At 35.4% G+C, this 17,035-nt stretch overlaps 2 protein-coding genes across 2 annotated transcripts; one reads left to right on the top strand and one right to left on the bottom strand.

Annotated features, from left to right (window-relative positions):
• Positions 1-505: 505 nt before the first annotated feature.
• On the bottom strand, positions 506-10,183 carry LOC145617221 (uncharacterized). Its single transcript, XM_081671913.1, has 14 exons — positions 9,692-10,183; positions 9,071-9,180; positions 7,155-7,217; positions 6,880-7,069; positions 6,641-6,745; positions 6,413-6,543; positions 5,704-6,301; positions 5,559-5,624; positions 5,254-5,330; positions 2,723-3,001; positions 2,101-2,431; positions 1,859-2,011; positions 1,162-1,704; positions 506-854 (listed from the first exon to the last, which is right to left on the bottom strand). Exons 1-14 carry the CDS (start codon positions 9,971-9,973, stop codon positions 666-668), a joined length of 3,117 nt encoding a protein of 1,038 aa, XP_081528039.1. The 5' UTR covers positions 9,974-10,183; the 3' UTR covers positions 506-665.
• Positions 10,184-13,011: 2,828 nt separating this feature from the next.
• On the top strand, positions 13,012-15,742 carry LOC145617172 (cytochrome b561 and DOMON domain-containing protein At4g12980-like). Its single transcript, XM_081671855.1, has 3 exons — positions 13,012-13,768; positions 14,576-14,830; positions 15,140-15,742. The coding sequence occupies exons 1-3, from the start codon at positions 13,145-13,147 to the stop codon at positions 15,407-15,409; spliced, it is 1,149 nt and encodes a 382-aa protein (XP_081527981.1). The 5' UTR covers positions 13,012-13,144; the 3' UTR covers positions 15,410-15,742.
• Positions 15,743-17,035: the final 1,293 nt, after the last annotated feature.

Raw genomic sequence — 17,035 nt, forward strand, 5'->3', positions numbered from 1 at the left:
TTCAGGACTGACCGACTGAGTAGAATCCAGATGACTAAGGAAACAAGATCAATCCAGACCTACACGGCTACACAACTAGACCATGGAAAAAGATTAGAATGCAAGAATGTGGATGGTAATTCACATTACATGTTTGGATGTGAAGTAGACCCAAATGCAGATATGACATAGACTCGAGGGATCTACTAGATAGTTCACATCCCATTTGGCTTTGGTGAGTTAATATTAGGATGAATGGATGATGAATCAATTGATTCGAGTTTTGGTTAGTCAACCTGTTTGAGTGAGCTCATTTGGGGTCTTGGGGCCTTCATTTTATAATAATACAAAGCAAGTCATAATTTCGAGCTGAGGCCTGGACGTGTTGGACTTCAAAAATTGGTTAAGAGAGGCACCAAATTCTAGTGGGTCTCTGCTCTTTAGCCTCATGGTACTCACACAAAGTACAAAGTAGTGCCTACAAAGGAACTGGTGAGGTTTCACGGTAGGTTATGTATGACCTATCTGATTTAAGGCATTAAACATTAAAACCAATGAATAAATGGGAGGCAATGTATATAACGAACCACACTAATACAGACTTACTAATATAGCAATAAATCAACTATGTACAGTAATGTTACATATATTAATATTTATTAGGCTAGGTATAGCTCAGAAAGATGTTATGGTTTTCTCAAAGCAGATGCAGCGCCCATCACCACAGCCATTACAAGCCCAAGACCAGCACCCAGAGATGCACCGACGGTTGCTGCAGACATTGAGTTGGCCTTGTCCTGCACATCTTTCTTCCCAGCAATCCCCTTAGCACGATCTTGTGAGAGCTCTAGTAAGAGTTTATCCTTTGCAAATTTCTTCAACCAGAAAGGCATAAATTATAGGATTAGACCTCAATAATATACTTCATATGACAGATAAAAGAAATCTGACTTTTGCAAGCTGACATATATGGATTCAGTCACGCCTGCTACGACAAATATGCATTATCGTGCCCCAACAGAAGGCAGATTTCGCAGGAGAAAGATTTCCATGGACAAAATGAACTTTTATTTCATTTTGTTTTAATTGTTAATCAATCTTTGAATCTATACTCAAACAAGACATGGAAGATCACAAAATGACTTTACATGGAAGATCACAAAATGACTTTAAAATTTGTACCTCAAAGGATAACTCCTCTTTTCTCCGGAGCTCACGATGAACAAGCTGACAAAAGGAATCCACACCCTCCACAGGAAGAATAGTGGCTTTTCTTTGGAAAGGTTTCCGCACAAAATTTAATGGGCCGAGAACAAGACTTTGGGGAACCATTCCTCTATTAGCATCTTCTCTAGCCACAACACTGGACAAAGAGGCATAGGAACTGCCTGCTGTGTGAATAACATAAGGGCAAGAGTTTAATATCTCTGTGTTTCCAGGAGATGCTTGATAAGCCTTCAACACAGCATCAATTGCTGCTCTTTGCTGGTGTGCACTCACAGAAAATTTGTTAGTTATTGCAAGAACCCAAGGAATACCAAGGGCTTTAGCCTCATCCAGTAAAAGACAGAGGGCAGGTTGTCGTTGCAATACATTGGAATCACTGTATCTAGGTATTTGATGAGCAAGGTTATGAACAAGCACAAGCAAATCTATCTTCTTGCTAAGATCTCGAATACCCGTCCATAATTCATCTCTAAATCGAGAAGCCTCAGCACTCAGCTCCTAAAGGAAAGAAAAAATTGATTATCAAACAGCTCCTACTAGAAAAACATTGATTAAAAAAAATTGATAAAAAAACCCTAAGATGTCTCAAACAAACGAATTTCAGAAATTTGCATTACGAGATTGTGAAACTGACTTTCCTACAGAAGCCCACCTGTAAATTTATTCCGGCTGAGTCCATGTAATACAAACCACCAGCAATTCCTTCTTGAATATCTGCTTCGGGCTGCATATTCTCACCATCAGTTGAAGTTGATTGTCTACCTCTATTCAAGATAGCCTTGAAAAGAGATGTTTTACCAGCACCCTGACATCACAAATCATGTTTCATGTAAGGAAAACAACTTAATTTCAAAATATAAAGCTACGTAAATTGAGGAATATTTCACCAAGTACCTCAAGACCAACTAATCGCACTCTGCGAGTCCTAACATCAACCTCTTTGGAAACAGTGGTGAAGTCTGTGGTACAGTATATATAAAAATTATTTAACCCAGGAGGATGGGAAATTTTACTTTTAGATAATGATCCTAACATTTGTTGTGCCTTTAGATTAATGGATTCTGAATCAATGGAAGGGAAAACTGTGAACGCATCTGGAACAATCTGATGCGTTGGAGGATTTCTTAATGGAGCTCCAATAAGCACTCTCATCTTATCCAATTCAGGCTGCGTTTCATCTGAGTAACTTGGTGAAGGAGGATGAGTATCAACTGTTGTATAACACCTAGAAAACGAAACAGAAATATAAAAACCAGAACAAACATGATACACAGCAACTGTTGTATTAAGGTACCAGCAGCACCATTTTTACACTTTCCAGCATACATTAAAAATTCTAGTACGTAAATCTCAATTCCTGAGATAAAATGCTCACCACCTTATGCAATTGATGAATACTTCCAAGAATTAGAAACTAAAGGATCCATCTTGTGATGATTAAAAAACCTCCAGATAGCAGTAAATCATTAAATCAAACACTAAACAGAAGGCAACCAAAGCAAAGAAGAGAATATACCAGTTACCATTTATTTGTGCCTGAACTTTACACAAATGGATCCCAGAGCCTGTGATGTCAACTTTTAAGGGGTCTGAATTTTTTTCTCCAGGAGTGCCAGTCCATCCAAGTGGAACAATCGAAGTAGCAGTACGGATTGATGGAGACTCAACAATATGCCCAAGCTCAACTGTTCCAGCAATTGATAGCCCAAGCCATTGGTGTAGATTAGGAAACTGCTGAAGCTGCTCAATTCCCAGAAAAGATGCAGGACCATCACTCATGCACAAATCATAGATCCTGTAAGGGGTGATACAGATTAATGAGAATCCATGACGAACATGTCATAGCTTAGCAGCTTCCTAGTTAAGAAGCATCAAAAATAGTTTGGTAGAGCCAATGAAGGTTTGCAGTGAATACAGTCTTTGACTAATCATCCTGCCACTGCCAGATACCAGTGGTCCATTCTTAAATCACAGAACCAACACTGAAAATGGAGATGTAAAGATTGCAACAGCACAGAAAAAGGTGTTTAATTCATATCTAGTTCATGTATACGATTTAGAATAACTGATACCAAGAAACCCAACCTCAAATTAAAAGCCCCATAAACTCCTCTGCTTTATATTTCACTCCCCTGTTTTCCTTCCCTCCTTCTAAAATCCTCTCTCTGACCTCATCCTCCCTCCCTCCCTGAAACAAGCCCTGCCACTTTCTGAGCTCCACCTCCCTCCCTCACTCTTCCTCTCCCTCATACATTTTGCTCGTCAGGAGCGACAACCTTTGGAGGAAGTTTTGACAACAAAATTTAAGATCTAAAATTTTAAGAATAACCAAAATTATACACTACTGCTAGAGATCAAAGACAGATGATAATATCTAAGTTTACATATTTGTTTTTTCTTTTGCAAAGGGAGTGGTTATAGCGTTAAGTAGACTACTGCTTCAATTTTCACAATTATTAAAGATGATGGGGGAGGTGTAGCATTGGAGGAATAAGAGGACACAGAAGAGAAGCCGGTGACAGCCAAAAGGAATGATGGTGAATTGGTGACATGGGATTTGGGCAGCGAGGAAGGGAAGGCAGTAGGGGCAAGGAAAATGATGGTGAGTGAAGGGTGCCCAAACACCTTAGAAAAATGCAAGATTACAGAAAAGAGAATCCAATTTGACTTAAGAACAAGTAGCAATGACATAGATTGCCACAAAATAAAAAAAAATAAAAAAAATACAGTCTCCATTTCTTTTTAAATTGAAATGTTTCTTTAGCCACATTTGCCAATGCACGAATTCTACCATTAATATCTTTATTTACCAATAAGCAAAACTCATAAAATAATGATATTTTGAAAATTTATCATGAAAAATCTAACAAGATCCCACATGACTATATTTTTCATTACGTATAAATCACAAAACACATTTAATGGAAAGTGTGTGAATAGCGTTAAAGTCAAAACATGTCAAATTGTCAACTAAAAAAACGGAGGTAGTAGTAATATAATATAGAAATAGACAGAAAATAGGTACCAAAAAAAAGTAATTAAGCAAACGCTTAGAAATAGTAATTGTAATAAAAAGAGTAAGCAAATGCTTCAGCACTTACCTCGTGTAATTTCCCATTCAAACAATTCACTAAACACATTCTTCTGAATTAAGATTTCCAATTATTCATTCAAAACTATGAAATAGTAATAATTTAAATCCCCACCACAAAAGTGTTAATCACTTAATCTAACATTTGCACAAGGACCAGCAAATTTTGAAATTTGCCTCAAATAGCAGAAGAGTGGTTATATGCGTGGTAAAATCCTTTAGGGTTTCCAAACTGATGTAATGCAATTACCATGTATTTAACGTCTTAATTTCTCTTAAATCATTACTTTATGAAAGAAATTTTCCAAGTAAGCATCTCCAATAAGATCTCAAGTCGTTAAAAAGCATCGAGTTTGTATGATTGTATCAATGGTTGCAAAAAGACAAAGAAACTGCCCAAGTGCCCATCATCACTTATAGGGCATAAAAAAAATCGCATGGGAATCAAGTACTTTTTAAGCAGGAAGTCTTGTTTAGTACAAGAGTAGGAGTCGTATTCTCGAGTAAGCATGTGGCTTAGCTTAGACGAGAGTAAACCCGGACAAGTTTTGTCCAATTCCCGTTGGAGGATAACAACTTTATCAAGTGACAACCATTAATACAAGAAGACATGGAAAATAATATGCATTTCCATCTGCATTGGTTGAAACAAAGCAGGGAAAGAAAAGTATGAAACAGATAAACCCTAGGCAAAGGGTTACACCTTTGCGAGGCTAAAAGTTAATCGAAAAGTGCATGGAAGAAAGAGATTGTCGTCCCTCCCCCTCCCCCCCCCCCCCCCCCCCCCCTCTCTCCCACTTTCACTCAAAATAGAGAGGGGGAAAAAGCACTAGGGAAAGGGAACACAAGATTAGTACAATCAAATACAGAGCATAAAAGATGGATGAGACCAAAAATGAGCCTAAAGCAAAGCTATGATAGCAGTACAAGGCACCAAAAAAGAATGCTCAAATTACCTCTGAAATCTTGATCTGTAAGATCTCATTGAATGTGATTGTAAAAGATCCTTCAATTCAGCAATCATAGATTTGACCTGAAAATGTCTTTGCCAGAAAAAAGCAAAGAAACTGAGAAGTTCTGAAATACAGACGAAAGTGGCATCAAAGTTCTAAAATTTTTATTAAATTATGCATATATATAGGCATATAGCACAAAACCACAAAGTGGATAATTTAATAGAAATTTTAGTACTTTGAAACAAATCTTTCAATAAAATTCTCCAAATGATATCATATATTCAAAAAAAAAAAAAAAACCATACCGATGTCAACTTTGAGTACTCTGCATCAGATAGAGATTCCGCCGATGATGCCCCCAACAAGTACAGCTGTTTATAAAAAAGACATGTTGAATATTTTCCTCTCGCATTCAATTGCAGAATAAACCAGATAAACTTAAGCAGTTACCTCGCCGAAAGGCACGTATGATGGTAAAGAAGGCATTCTGCCCCATGCTCTTCCATCCCTTTCATTGTTGCCACTTTTCTCAGGTACCTTTCTGACAACATCTGAAGCTGACACCTTCAAATCATATTCAGATATTGGCTTAAGAGAAACACTATCACAACCTTCTTCAATCTCTAACGATTGTGGTGCAGCTACATTATCAGAAGATGTAGAATCAGAATTAGCTACAGTGGGTGCTTTATCAGAATCTTCTTCACTTTTCTTTCCAGTTAAATGTCTTCTAATACCCTCTAAAGGAACAAGACGAGATAATCTCCAAAATGGGGTCTGAACAGGGCCAACACCAAGAACCAACTGCTCTCCTTCATTCTCTTTCTGTTTTTCGCCTTGCTTCTCTCTCAGTTTCCCATGTTCTAATACCACCCCACCATTCCCTTGATCACCAATTGACGATGAAGCAGCAGCACCACCATCAACTGATGAAGTCTGCGCATTATTATAATGATCAAAATACGCTGGGGATAAAAATCGAGGTATCAAGTCTTCTGGAATACAATAAGTCTTAAAATAATGGTGCCATCCTTTTCGATCAACAAAACTGGATAATGAACCAAAAAATAAAGCATATTGTCACGTAAAAATCATGTCATAGAAATTCCATTTTAAGATGTAAATAATGATGAGTAATCAACTAAATAACAAAACTTACTCTCTGAGAGCTGCATTCCCAACAGGGGGCTGGGAGAATGTAATACATCTGACTTGTAGCTTTTCATTGTCTTTCATTGGAGAAGACACAGCAATAGCTCTTAAAATAGCTAGTGTGGCCAGTGCTGCAACCTATGATCAAAGCAAGACAGCATAATTGATAATTGCAATGATTTACACTCAGCAAGGAAAACAAATAAGATGAAGCAAAATTTCCAAGTAAACTCACAGCTCCACCTAGAGAATGCCCACACAAGACAAGTTTGCGCTTCTTCTTCTGAGCAAGCCTGTACAACTCAAAGGCCGGTATACCTTTAGCCCGAGACATGAAACCCTGTAATTAAATTATTTCAAAAGACAATTGATAATGAAAGCATAAAATTCAATTTCACATGCGCTATAACAAGATATAGGCATTCAAGACTATGAACTCTAATTAAACAACAAAGCTATACACTGTCATCATACTCTATGAGCAGCAGGTCTCAGCTTGTGTTTCAACTGCTTAGGTTTAGTTTCCGTCTTTGCATGACAATCTACATTTCCTTTTTGTCCATTGGACATATCTGACTCAGCAATATCAGTTTCTTCCATAACCTCCATGTCATCTTCGTGAAATAAAGCTCCTTGAAATATATTTGCATCGGCCATCACATCTCTATTGTTCAAGGACAACATGTGAATCAAAAAATTGTGGAAGAAGTACACAAAACAAATTTAAATAAAAAGTCTAAATGACATACTTGTACTCCCTTGTCCCAACGAAAGAAGCAAATAAAGTGTCACCTGCTTCTGCCAACAGGTATCTGTAATTTTAATTAAAAAAAACAAAATTAAATAAAAAAAGAACCCATGATAAAACAAACAAACAGCTCACTGGGTTACACACATCCTATATTACCTCTCCACCACTAGCCAAAACAAGTCCTATTCTATAGTATTAGGAATATAACAGTCAACACACGCACACATAAAACGGTCAACACACACACACACTCACACACATATGAAGACAATACTCCTTTGGTTAGCAATATTAACATGTAAAAGATGATAACTTTCATGCCCATTGAACATGGAATTAAAAACAAAGCCATTATTATGTCACAATTACAAACGCAACTTCAACCAAAATTCATATCTAAACCACCAAATACATCTAAACTTGATCAAAAATTTCTTGATGGATAGTGTGTAGATGAGATAAAGCCAAAATGCAAACTTTACTTCTTCGAAACTATTGAAGAAGAAAAGTATAAGCACCGTTAGAGATAAAGTATCAAAAGACATTAAAACTTTTATAAAATCTTCCATGATATATAGTTTGATCACAGAAATATATAACTATGCTTTTCCACCGAAACAAAATTAAACGGGGAAGATAGCTGCTATGTAGAAACTCAAGTCCAGAACAGTGAATTTGAACTAATAAGGATCCAATAATAGACACTAATAAACTAAGACAGAGAATTTGAACTCCTAAATTTAAGATATGATCATTCCCAATTCTAGCCAGCTCACAGAAGAGTCCAGCAGATAAGACTTCAAGGAATCCTATCCAGGAAATTTAGAAAATTTAGTGCTGAGAAGATAAGAATAGCTTAACCGATGTGATCAATGTATAAAAAAGCTCTCAAGGCACAATGACACGATGAAAGTCCTGCTGCACCTCTTTGAAGTGAGGCGTACAATATAACACCTTGCCTCTTTGAAGTGAGTCGCACAATATAAAACCTTGCTTATAGTGCCTTAGGCGCACCTCATTGAGTGTGCCTCGCCTAGAGCAAAAAAGGCGCTCTACCCTAATTGCCTAGTGCAGTAGTGCCTAGGCACGCCTTATACACTGGATGTTATGACTGATGATCTTAGCTAGCGTAGTTGTCTACCGTATAACTTCACTATTTGATGCCAAGGAAACAAATTTGATATGCTACAATGGTCTATCAAGAAGTAAAATACTATGTACAATGACATGCCATACATCTCCATAGGCAAATTAGAAATGATTGCTTCACAAAATCAAAGAACAAAAAATAGGGACTAAAAAAACAGACCTACAGATTGCAGAGAAGCCTTGACATCATACTCCCTTCGCTTTTTTAAGTGCACACTTTCCTTAAACCTCCATTTTTTAAGTGACATTAAATAATTTTCTTTCCTCATGGTCTCCGTTATTACATTATTATTTCACCCATCGCACATTTTAACATTTAATTCTCCAACAAACCACCCTACTTATACACCCTATATATTTCTCCTCAAACTCAGGGCACAAGCGAGTGTGTCAGTTAAAAAAAATAGAGGGAGTAATTGTTAACTTAAAAAGGAGCAAATGAACGCAAAACCAATTCAGAGGTCAATGGTGGGATGTCAACGCATATAAAGCATGACAAGCCATCTACGTTCATCAAGTAGAATGACATTTATTTTTGAAGAAATGATCTTTGTCATTATTCCAAAAACCAGAGATTAATTATGCTAACTGATACCAAACGGTGACATGGCTACAAGCTGCTATTGCCTGAAGCTTAAATATTTTAGGAAAAAGTAATGCAAAAATCAGAAGTATCATAAGCAAGTAAGTCGTGCATTTATGAAACATAAACTTCCATATTTGAATAACGAATACACGTTAACACTTCAGCCAAACAAAAGATACCTATGTGGAACATGGTCAAGAGATGGCTGAACACGCTCCAAACAAATGACTTCCCCTCCAAAGTCAGCTTTGAACTTGTTTACCGCTCGAATTAGCTCGGTTGCAGGCCTCTATGATCAAAAATAGCAACAAGTAATAAATATCTGAGCTAAATGCAGAAAAAATAAGCACATAAACTACTAATACACACTACTTGATTGTACTAGCTAAGTGAGTTAAAAGCCTAAATCTCTCGTTTCAACACAGCACGAATTATAGCAAAACCACACCGAAATCCCCTGGTTCAAATGCATAATATACACGACGACATTCGTACAACACGACATAAAGCTCTAATTGCCTTTCATACCTCTCCAGATTTCACAATCATCATATCATACATAAAAATTTACGGCATTATTAACGAAATTTAGCTCTAGGTAACAACAAACTCATTCAAATTATACAGCATTCGATTTTTATAAGAAACTCATCCTTCTTAATAACAATTACACTAACTAGTTCAATTAGCAGAAAACAAACAAAATTTCAGAAATTCCAGCAATTTTCCAAATTCAAACTCAGAACAATCAATTAAACACAAAACAAAAACAATCAAAAACTTCAAAATTCAGAAAAAACCTTGTAAACACACTCAGAAAGAACCATGCAACAAAGAATATCCTGCAAATCAGAAACAGATTCAGCCTTAACAGCGCGACAAAGATCTTGAAGTTGCTTCTTCCTTCTCTCATACTCTTCTTGAAGCTTCCTACGTTGTTCTCGATCAGTCGACCATGGCGGCCACTTCACTCCTACCCAACCTCGAAACTGCGGCAATGGCGGAAGTTGAAGTTTCGGGAACTTTGAAGTTTGATCTTTGATCCAACCCTCTAATTTGCGTTGTAATCCTTCGACATTCATCGCTGATCATTGAAAATTTTCGATTGTTTGGTAGAAATCCCTAACCCTAATTTTCAATTTGAAATTGAATTGGTAATTTGAAGAAGATATAATTTGTTGTGAGAAAATTTTGTGGATTAGATATGAAAAGGGGGAATGAGAAAAAGTATATACTGAGGAATCGAACTCCCGCGATTTAGGAATGTTATTGAAATCGATAATTGTAGAATTTTTGGAGTTTTTTTGTTGCGAATTTTGTCTTTTGTTTTTTATGAAAGATAAGTGTTGAAAGAGATTGGTGGCCCATTAATTTGTTTTGGATTGGCCCATTAAGTTGCTAAAATTGGATTGAAAGTTTGAAAATTGAAACTCTATGGTGTCCACAACATAATCTTTTTTTTTTTTTTTTTTTTTTTAAGACTCCACAACATAATCTATTGATTTTTAATGATATGGTAGGTTACTCAAACAATAAAATTTTCATTAAAACCCCACTAAATCTTTCTAAGTAGATCATTGAAGTATTGATAGTAAGCTTCATTTTAAATTTACCAATGCATATCACGAGTTTGACTTGCGATTCGCCGATTATATATTGTTATTAACCTTATTGCAATACATCATATCCTTGACACAACAATGTGGTGTGTCACATAGAAAAATTTGTGAATGAATTATAAGTTATGTCTCATAAGTTTGACAGTTTTCCATGGCAAACATTATTATAAAATCGAAGGTTATCCATTATCTCTTACTTAGTATAAGTAGGAGTATATATTATCTACTTTCTTACTTTTAAAGCTGAGTGATCATTTGTTTGACATAAAATTAAATATCTACAAAGTATTTATATACTTTGGAAGTAATAAATTGATATGTTTAATTTTCTTTAATAAGAGTTGTAATTTCTAATAACTCTATTTTTTCTATAATATGCACCTATAAAGAAACAAACATATATCTATAGATCTCACAAAAAGCAACTTCAATGGCGAGAATTGAAATTTTTAACATGTGACTTTTAGGTCGAACTACCGAAACTCTGATCCTTCTAATCTCTATCAATTGAAAGTCCAAACATGTGTGGATGAAGCTACAATATATGAAAGCAATGCAAATCTAAAAATCTTAGCTTTAAAGGTTTAGGAATATTGACAATACACCAAATAATTGTTGAGCTAATAAAAAGGAGGTCATTAAAGGAGTCCACATGATGGAATCCTAAACCCACCGTTGTCCTTGATTTCACAAAGCTTGTTTCACACATTGTGTATGTGCAACTGCAACTTCCTCTCCCCTTCCCTCCTTTCTAACACCTAACCCTCAAACCTTTTTAGTCTTTATTTAATTCTTTACACATTCTAAAGTCAAATCTCATTTTTAACTTGTTACACAACATAACGAATACTTCCCTAAATAGCAAACTTACTACAACTTTACAACTCTTACAATATGGTAAAGACTAAAGAGTAATTGTAATTTATCTTCCTTTTTCGGTTTTTCCAATATACAAATTCTTAAATGGACCTGGTTCACACTAATTTATTGTGAACCACTAACATTAGAGAAACTATGGTTATTTTATTAATAAAAAAAAAAGGTACTATAATAAAATGAAGGTCACTATGTTGAAAATAAAAGTCATTTTGGTAATATATAAGCTATAAGAGGTTAATTTTTTTAATGAAATATTTTATAAGGTCAATATTGATAATAAAGGTCATTATGTTAAAATTAATGTCATAACGTCATACTTCAAGTTTACAATAGTATTAAACGTTATACAACTTTTAATAAAGGTTACTATGTTAAAAATAAGGTTACTATGTTAAAAATAAAGGTCACTATGTTCAATATAATGTCAGTTGCGTGTGTATAAACCTCGGGTCCACAATAATATTATTGTGAACCAGGTCCACGCAAGTATTTCTGTTTCCAATACATTACATGTATAGCATGTAGTATTTGCATAGGGCTTGCTTAAATAAGAAATATTTGGTCAGAGTAACTACTATGTAGTACATACTAGTTAAGTAGCTAAAGAAACTACATGAATTAAAGTTTCCTAATAACGGAATGATGCAATTTTTTCATTTTATGCAGTTAGTTTAGTCAATATGTAACTTGACTAAGATGTTCTTGGAGTATTTGTCTAGATGATGGAGATTAGTTACATTATACTCAACTAAGTTATAATGATAGATTGTAAGTTCCAATAAACTCAAATTTTACCCTAAACAGGAGTGTGGGTTACATACCCAAATTCAATAAGCTCTAAACTATATAATCATGTAAGAATCTTATTAAATTCGTGACAATTTATACTTTTTAAATAAAATGAAGAGAAAAAGCCTTAGGAGTGTGATTAGGCCTGTCAATTTTTAACCCGACTCAATTCCAAAATCGAGTGACTGAAAGAGAACCCAAATTCAAGGATGTGGAGTTAGCTTGATGGTAGCACTCCCATCTCGTACCCTCGAGGTTACGGGATCGATCCTTGCCTTCAGCATATGCTGGAATTTCCCCTGCCCCCCGTTGTAACCGCCCTTGTGGCTCATATGAATAAAAAAAAGAGAACCCAAATTCGAACGGAAATCAACCCAATATACTAAGGGCCTGTTCTCTTACGTTGAAATTCAGTTCAGTTCAGTTCAGTTCAGCTCAATTTAGTTCAGCTCAATTTAGTTCAGTTCAGTTCAGCTCCTAATTTCCTTCTCTTATAAAATATTCATTTCAGTTCAGTTTAGTTCAGTTCAGCTGATTTCAGTTCGGTTCAGTTCAGTTCAGTTCAGTTCAGCTGAGTTCAGTTCAATTCAGCTGAGTTCAGTCAATGAGAACAGTCCCTAATTCATTTAGCATATTTTATAATGACGCAAATAATTTTAACCGCTCTAACCAAAAAAACACGAAATTTGACACAAATCCAACTCATTGACCCAAATTGACAATTTGACAGCTCTATTACTAGGTGTGGCTAGGCCAAACACACTCTAAACATTTTAAATTTTCACTCATTACACAAAAATTCGCGTGACAAATCCCATACTTCTCCTCTGTCCCCAATTTCGAAACGTCACCCTCTCATTGGCTACTCCACCTCCACTAACTAATTTTCTCTCTCCTATTTAACCCCTTCTCCCTTCCCCATTCCTCTCTACTTTCCCAACCTCACTTTCCTCTTCTTCTTCATCAATGGCGTTTCTTCATTCCTCCGTTACTTTCTCTCTCCTCTTCCTTCTAACCACTCTCCCACTTTCTCTCTCCTCAACCTGCACCTCCCCAAAGCTCACTTCCACCTACAAATCATGTACCGAACTCCCATCTCTCACCTCATCACTCCACTACTCATATAACCACTCGAATAAATCGCTTTCTATCGCTTTTACGGCAACCCCGCCTTCGGCTTCTGGCTGGGTTGCCTGGGGCATTAACCCTATTGGTACCGGCATGGCCGGTACCCAAGCCATTGTCGCTTTCAAAGATACCGACGGTTCGATGTCTGTCAAGACCTTCAATCTCTCGTCATATTCCGACATTATTGAAGGAAAGTTGTCTTTTCCGGTTTACGAAAAACGCGCGGTTTTTAACGCTGCTGATGGGTCGATTACTATTTTCGCAAGCGTCGCAAATTCTGGTACTGGAAAGATTAACCATGTTTGGCAAGTTGGTCCTGGTGTTTCGAAAGGTTTTCCTGAGAAACACGAGTTTAAACCCGAGAATCTTCAGTCGAAAGGTACTTTGGATTTAAACGGAGGAGCAAGTAGTGGCAGTAAAGCGTCGGAAACTGCGAGTGATGCTGCTACTAAGAAGAGAAATGTGGGTTTATTGTTACTTCTTTCGAGTTTGGTTGTTGGTTTGTTTTCTGTTTTTGGGTGTTCTTAGATTCTGGGAAAATTGAGGTTTTTATGGATCAATTATGATTCTTTCCACTTAATTAAAATACTATATAATTGTGTAGTGCTCTATATATCCATAATTGATAAAAAAGAAGAAAAAAAATTGCAGTATTAGTGAAATTGGATGTTATGGTTAGATTATAGTAGTAGATTGTACGCTCTGTTTGATGATCAGATCAGAAAGTGTTTGAATAAATTTTGTTAGAACAATTTTAAGCATTAAATACAGGCCTTTCTGTTTGATTATATCTCTTTTTGGTGCAATGAGAGATGTGGACGGGATTCGATCTCAGATAACACTACGAGTCTTTAATCAACTAAGCTAGCTGACATTTACTTCTACTAGTTGTTAAATGTGTGTTAACTGAAATTCAGTGTTGATCAACCACCAGTCAACCATAGTTCATACCAAGAGGAACTACTGGTCAAACACACAAGAAATGTTTGTGATTTCATATTTATTTTCTGGGATCTCACTGTTAGCTTTAAAGCTACTTCTTGTTGTAGTTGAGATTCTGAAATTGACTTTTTATGTTAATTTTTATTCATATATAGAAATTCCTGAAACAATGTTCTTTAATTTTTAGCTGTCATTGTTTTCCTGAATTGCATGTCAGAATTATGATTGCCAACTACCCCATTTGAATTAAATTTCTGTTAAAATGTTCATGTTAATTTGCTGATATCATATTGACAATTTTGGTATCTTGGTTTGTTGAATTTTCAGACTCATGGAATTCTGAATGCAATTAGTTGGGGATTATTGTTTCCACTTGGAGCTATTATTGCAAGATACATGAGAACATTTGAATCTGCAGATCCTGCATGGTTTTATGTTCATGTTTCTTGTCAAATTTCTGGTTATGCTATCGGTGTTGCCGGCTGGTCCACCGGACTTCAGCTCGGAAGCGAGTCTGTAGGGATTGTTTATTCGAGTCATCGCTACATTGGCATTGCCCTCTTCGCCCTGGCTACTCTGCAGGTAACTCTTTCTTGCTGTTTTATAAACACTTCATTCAACTGTGATATAAGCCTATTTGTACCTTGAAGATCTGAATGTAGATTTGACCTGTGATATTTGAAGGTTTAATAGGGTTCAGAACATCAGATATTTCCGAAATTAATGCAACTCTTAACAATTCTTGATATGATGTTCTGATTTTTTGTCTAATAACTCAACTAAATGTTAGTATGGTACCAAATGGTCCCTTAAGTTGTGGGACTTTAGTGATTGTTGTTTGCCCCATTTGCTGAGGGGCTATTCTCATTTTGGACTGCTCTGATCTTGCAGATTTTCGCGCTGTTTCTAAGACCAAAGAAAGAGCACAAGTTGAGATTTTACTGGAACATATATCACCACGGCATTGGGTATGCCATCATTATCCTCGGAATCATCAATGTATTCAAAGGCTTAAAAATACTCGAACCTGAAAAGAAATGGAAATCAACATACGTTACCATTCTTATCGTGTTGGGTGGCATAACTGCAGTACTAGAAGTCTTTACCTGGATCGTTGTCCTACGAAAAAAATCTAGTAGATCCACCAAACCCTACGCTTGATCAGCTGATGAAAAAGTTCTCAAACACGACGACTCCATTCTTTGGATCATCAAAGCCTGTAAGATGATTAATATGCTTTATAGTTAACTTATTCGACAGGGAATATGGCTCCCTCTTGTTGTCTGTCTTTAGTGTATATTGGTTTGAGATAGCTGTGGTACAGAAAAACTCTCATTTTCCGATTATTTTGAAGATCATATGTATCTTAGATAGTTGCATATAGGCAGATATTCATAATTATGTGAGCCCATCTTCATTTGTTTGTGTAAGTGTGCTAGATTCTTTTACTTCTTTTAGCAAAAATTCACATTTCAGATTTTAGCCTAGAACAGGATTTTATACTGCTTACTATGATATTAGAAATTCACATTTCTTTTATAATGTGTGCTGCACTCCTGCTCGTTTTTGCTCTTACTTGGTGAATAACAATAACAAGGCACTACCACTAAGCGGACTAATAGTACCATTAGATGTTATAGTCGTACTATATACGAAAGTATGTTTGCAATGATAACGGTACTCTACATAATTAGTACTCGTATTCTGTAAAGTGGTAGCAATGGTACTCGTACTGACGTGTTTGGTTCTGACCGGCAATTACTGTGTTAAACGTCTCAACATGAGACAATTCAGACTTCCTAACAAACAACAGTAAATGTAAATTGACCAAGAAGTTGGTGATTGACTCACTGATACTTACTGATATGAGTTGGGAGCAATTATCTGCATTCAAGAAGGCCGCCAAACTAATTCAAGTTTTGTCAAACGAGATGGAAGCAAGTACGAGTACTGATGTACTATTGGCATATTGCAAAGGATGTACGACCACTTTCAAATTTTCCTTTCTCTAATTTTGACAAATTTTGCTTACTATATATGGAGGGTAAAATATTTCATCCATTTTAAAATACAAAGTAGTTAAGTTGACTTATAATTTATTAGTTTGACCCTTGACCATAATTTACTTAATCTTGCATTGGTAAAACTTATGAAAAGTTTCTAATACTATAAGAGTTGATATTGAGAAATTTCTTATAAAATATTAGTTGACTATGTTTTTTCTTATATACTTCGTATGTATTAGTGGTAATTAATTGTTAAAGTTTCTAAGTGGTAATTAATTGTTAAAGTTTCTAAATATTACGAACTACAGAACAATGTTAAAAGAGAAATTGTGCACACATTTTGAAACATGTTTAAAGGGAAAATTATTGACCATGATTATTTATTGATGTATAGGAAAAAGAAACATACTTATGTCATTATACATTCAATTTTCATGGTTTTTTTTTTTTTTTTTTTTTTTTAGGGATCATGTTTGTTTTCATTGCATCAAAATTTTCATACTAGTAATTTTTATTAAATGTGGGAATAAAGGAATTGAGTGCATCAAGCAAAAATAGAGAGAGTAGTCATCATCTTGTTATTTATATTTTTTTAATGGAAAGTTAATAATTTAATTTGTATATAAAAATGTAATGAATGAACCATGCAATAATTAATTTAGTGGACAATTCATAAAGGATAGACAAAGTTCTTTTTGATGAATTATATAATTTATTTTCTTTTGGAAGGTGTAATAATTGTGGTCTATGAAATTGAGTTGAAAGTTTATATAGTAATATC

The sequence above is a fragment of the Chenopodium album genome, chromosome 26 (assembly GCF_948465745.1).
Source record: "Chenopodium album chromosome 26, dcCheAlbu1.1, whole genome shotgun sequence".
NCBI lineage: Eukaryota > Viridiplantae > Streptophyta > Magnoliopsida > Caryophyllales > Amaranthaceae > Chenopodium > Chenopodium album.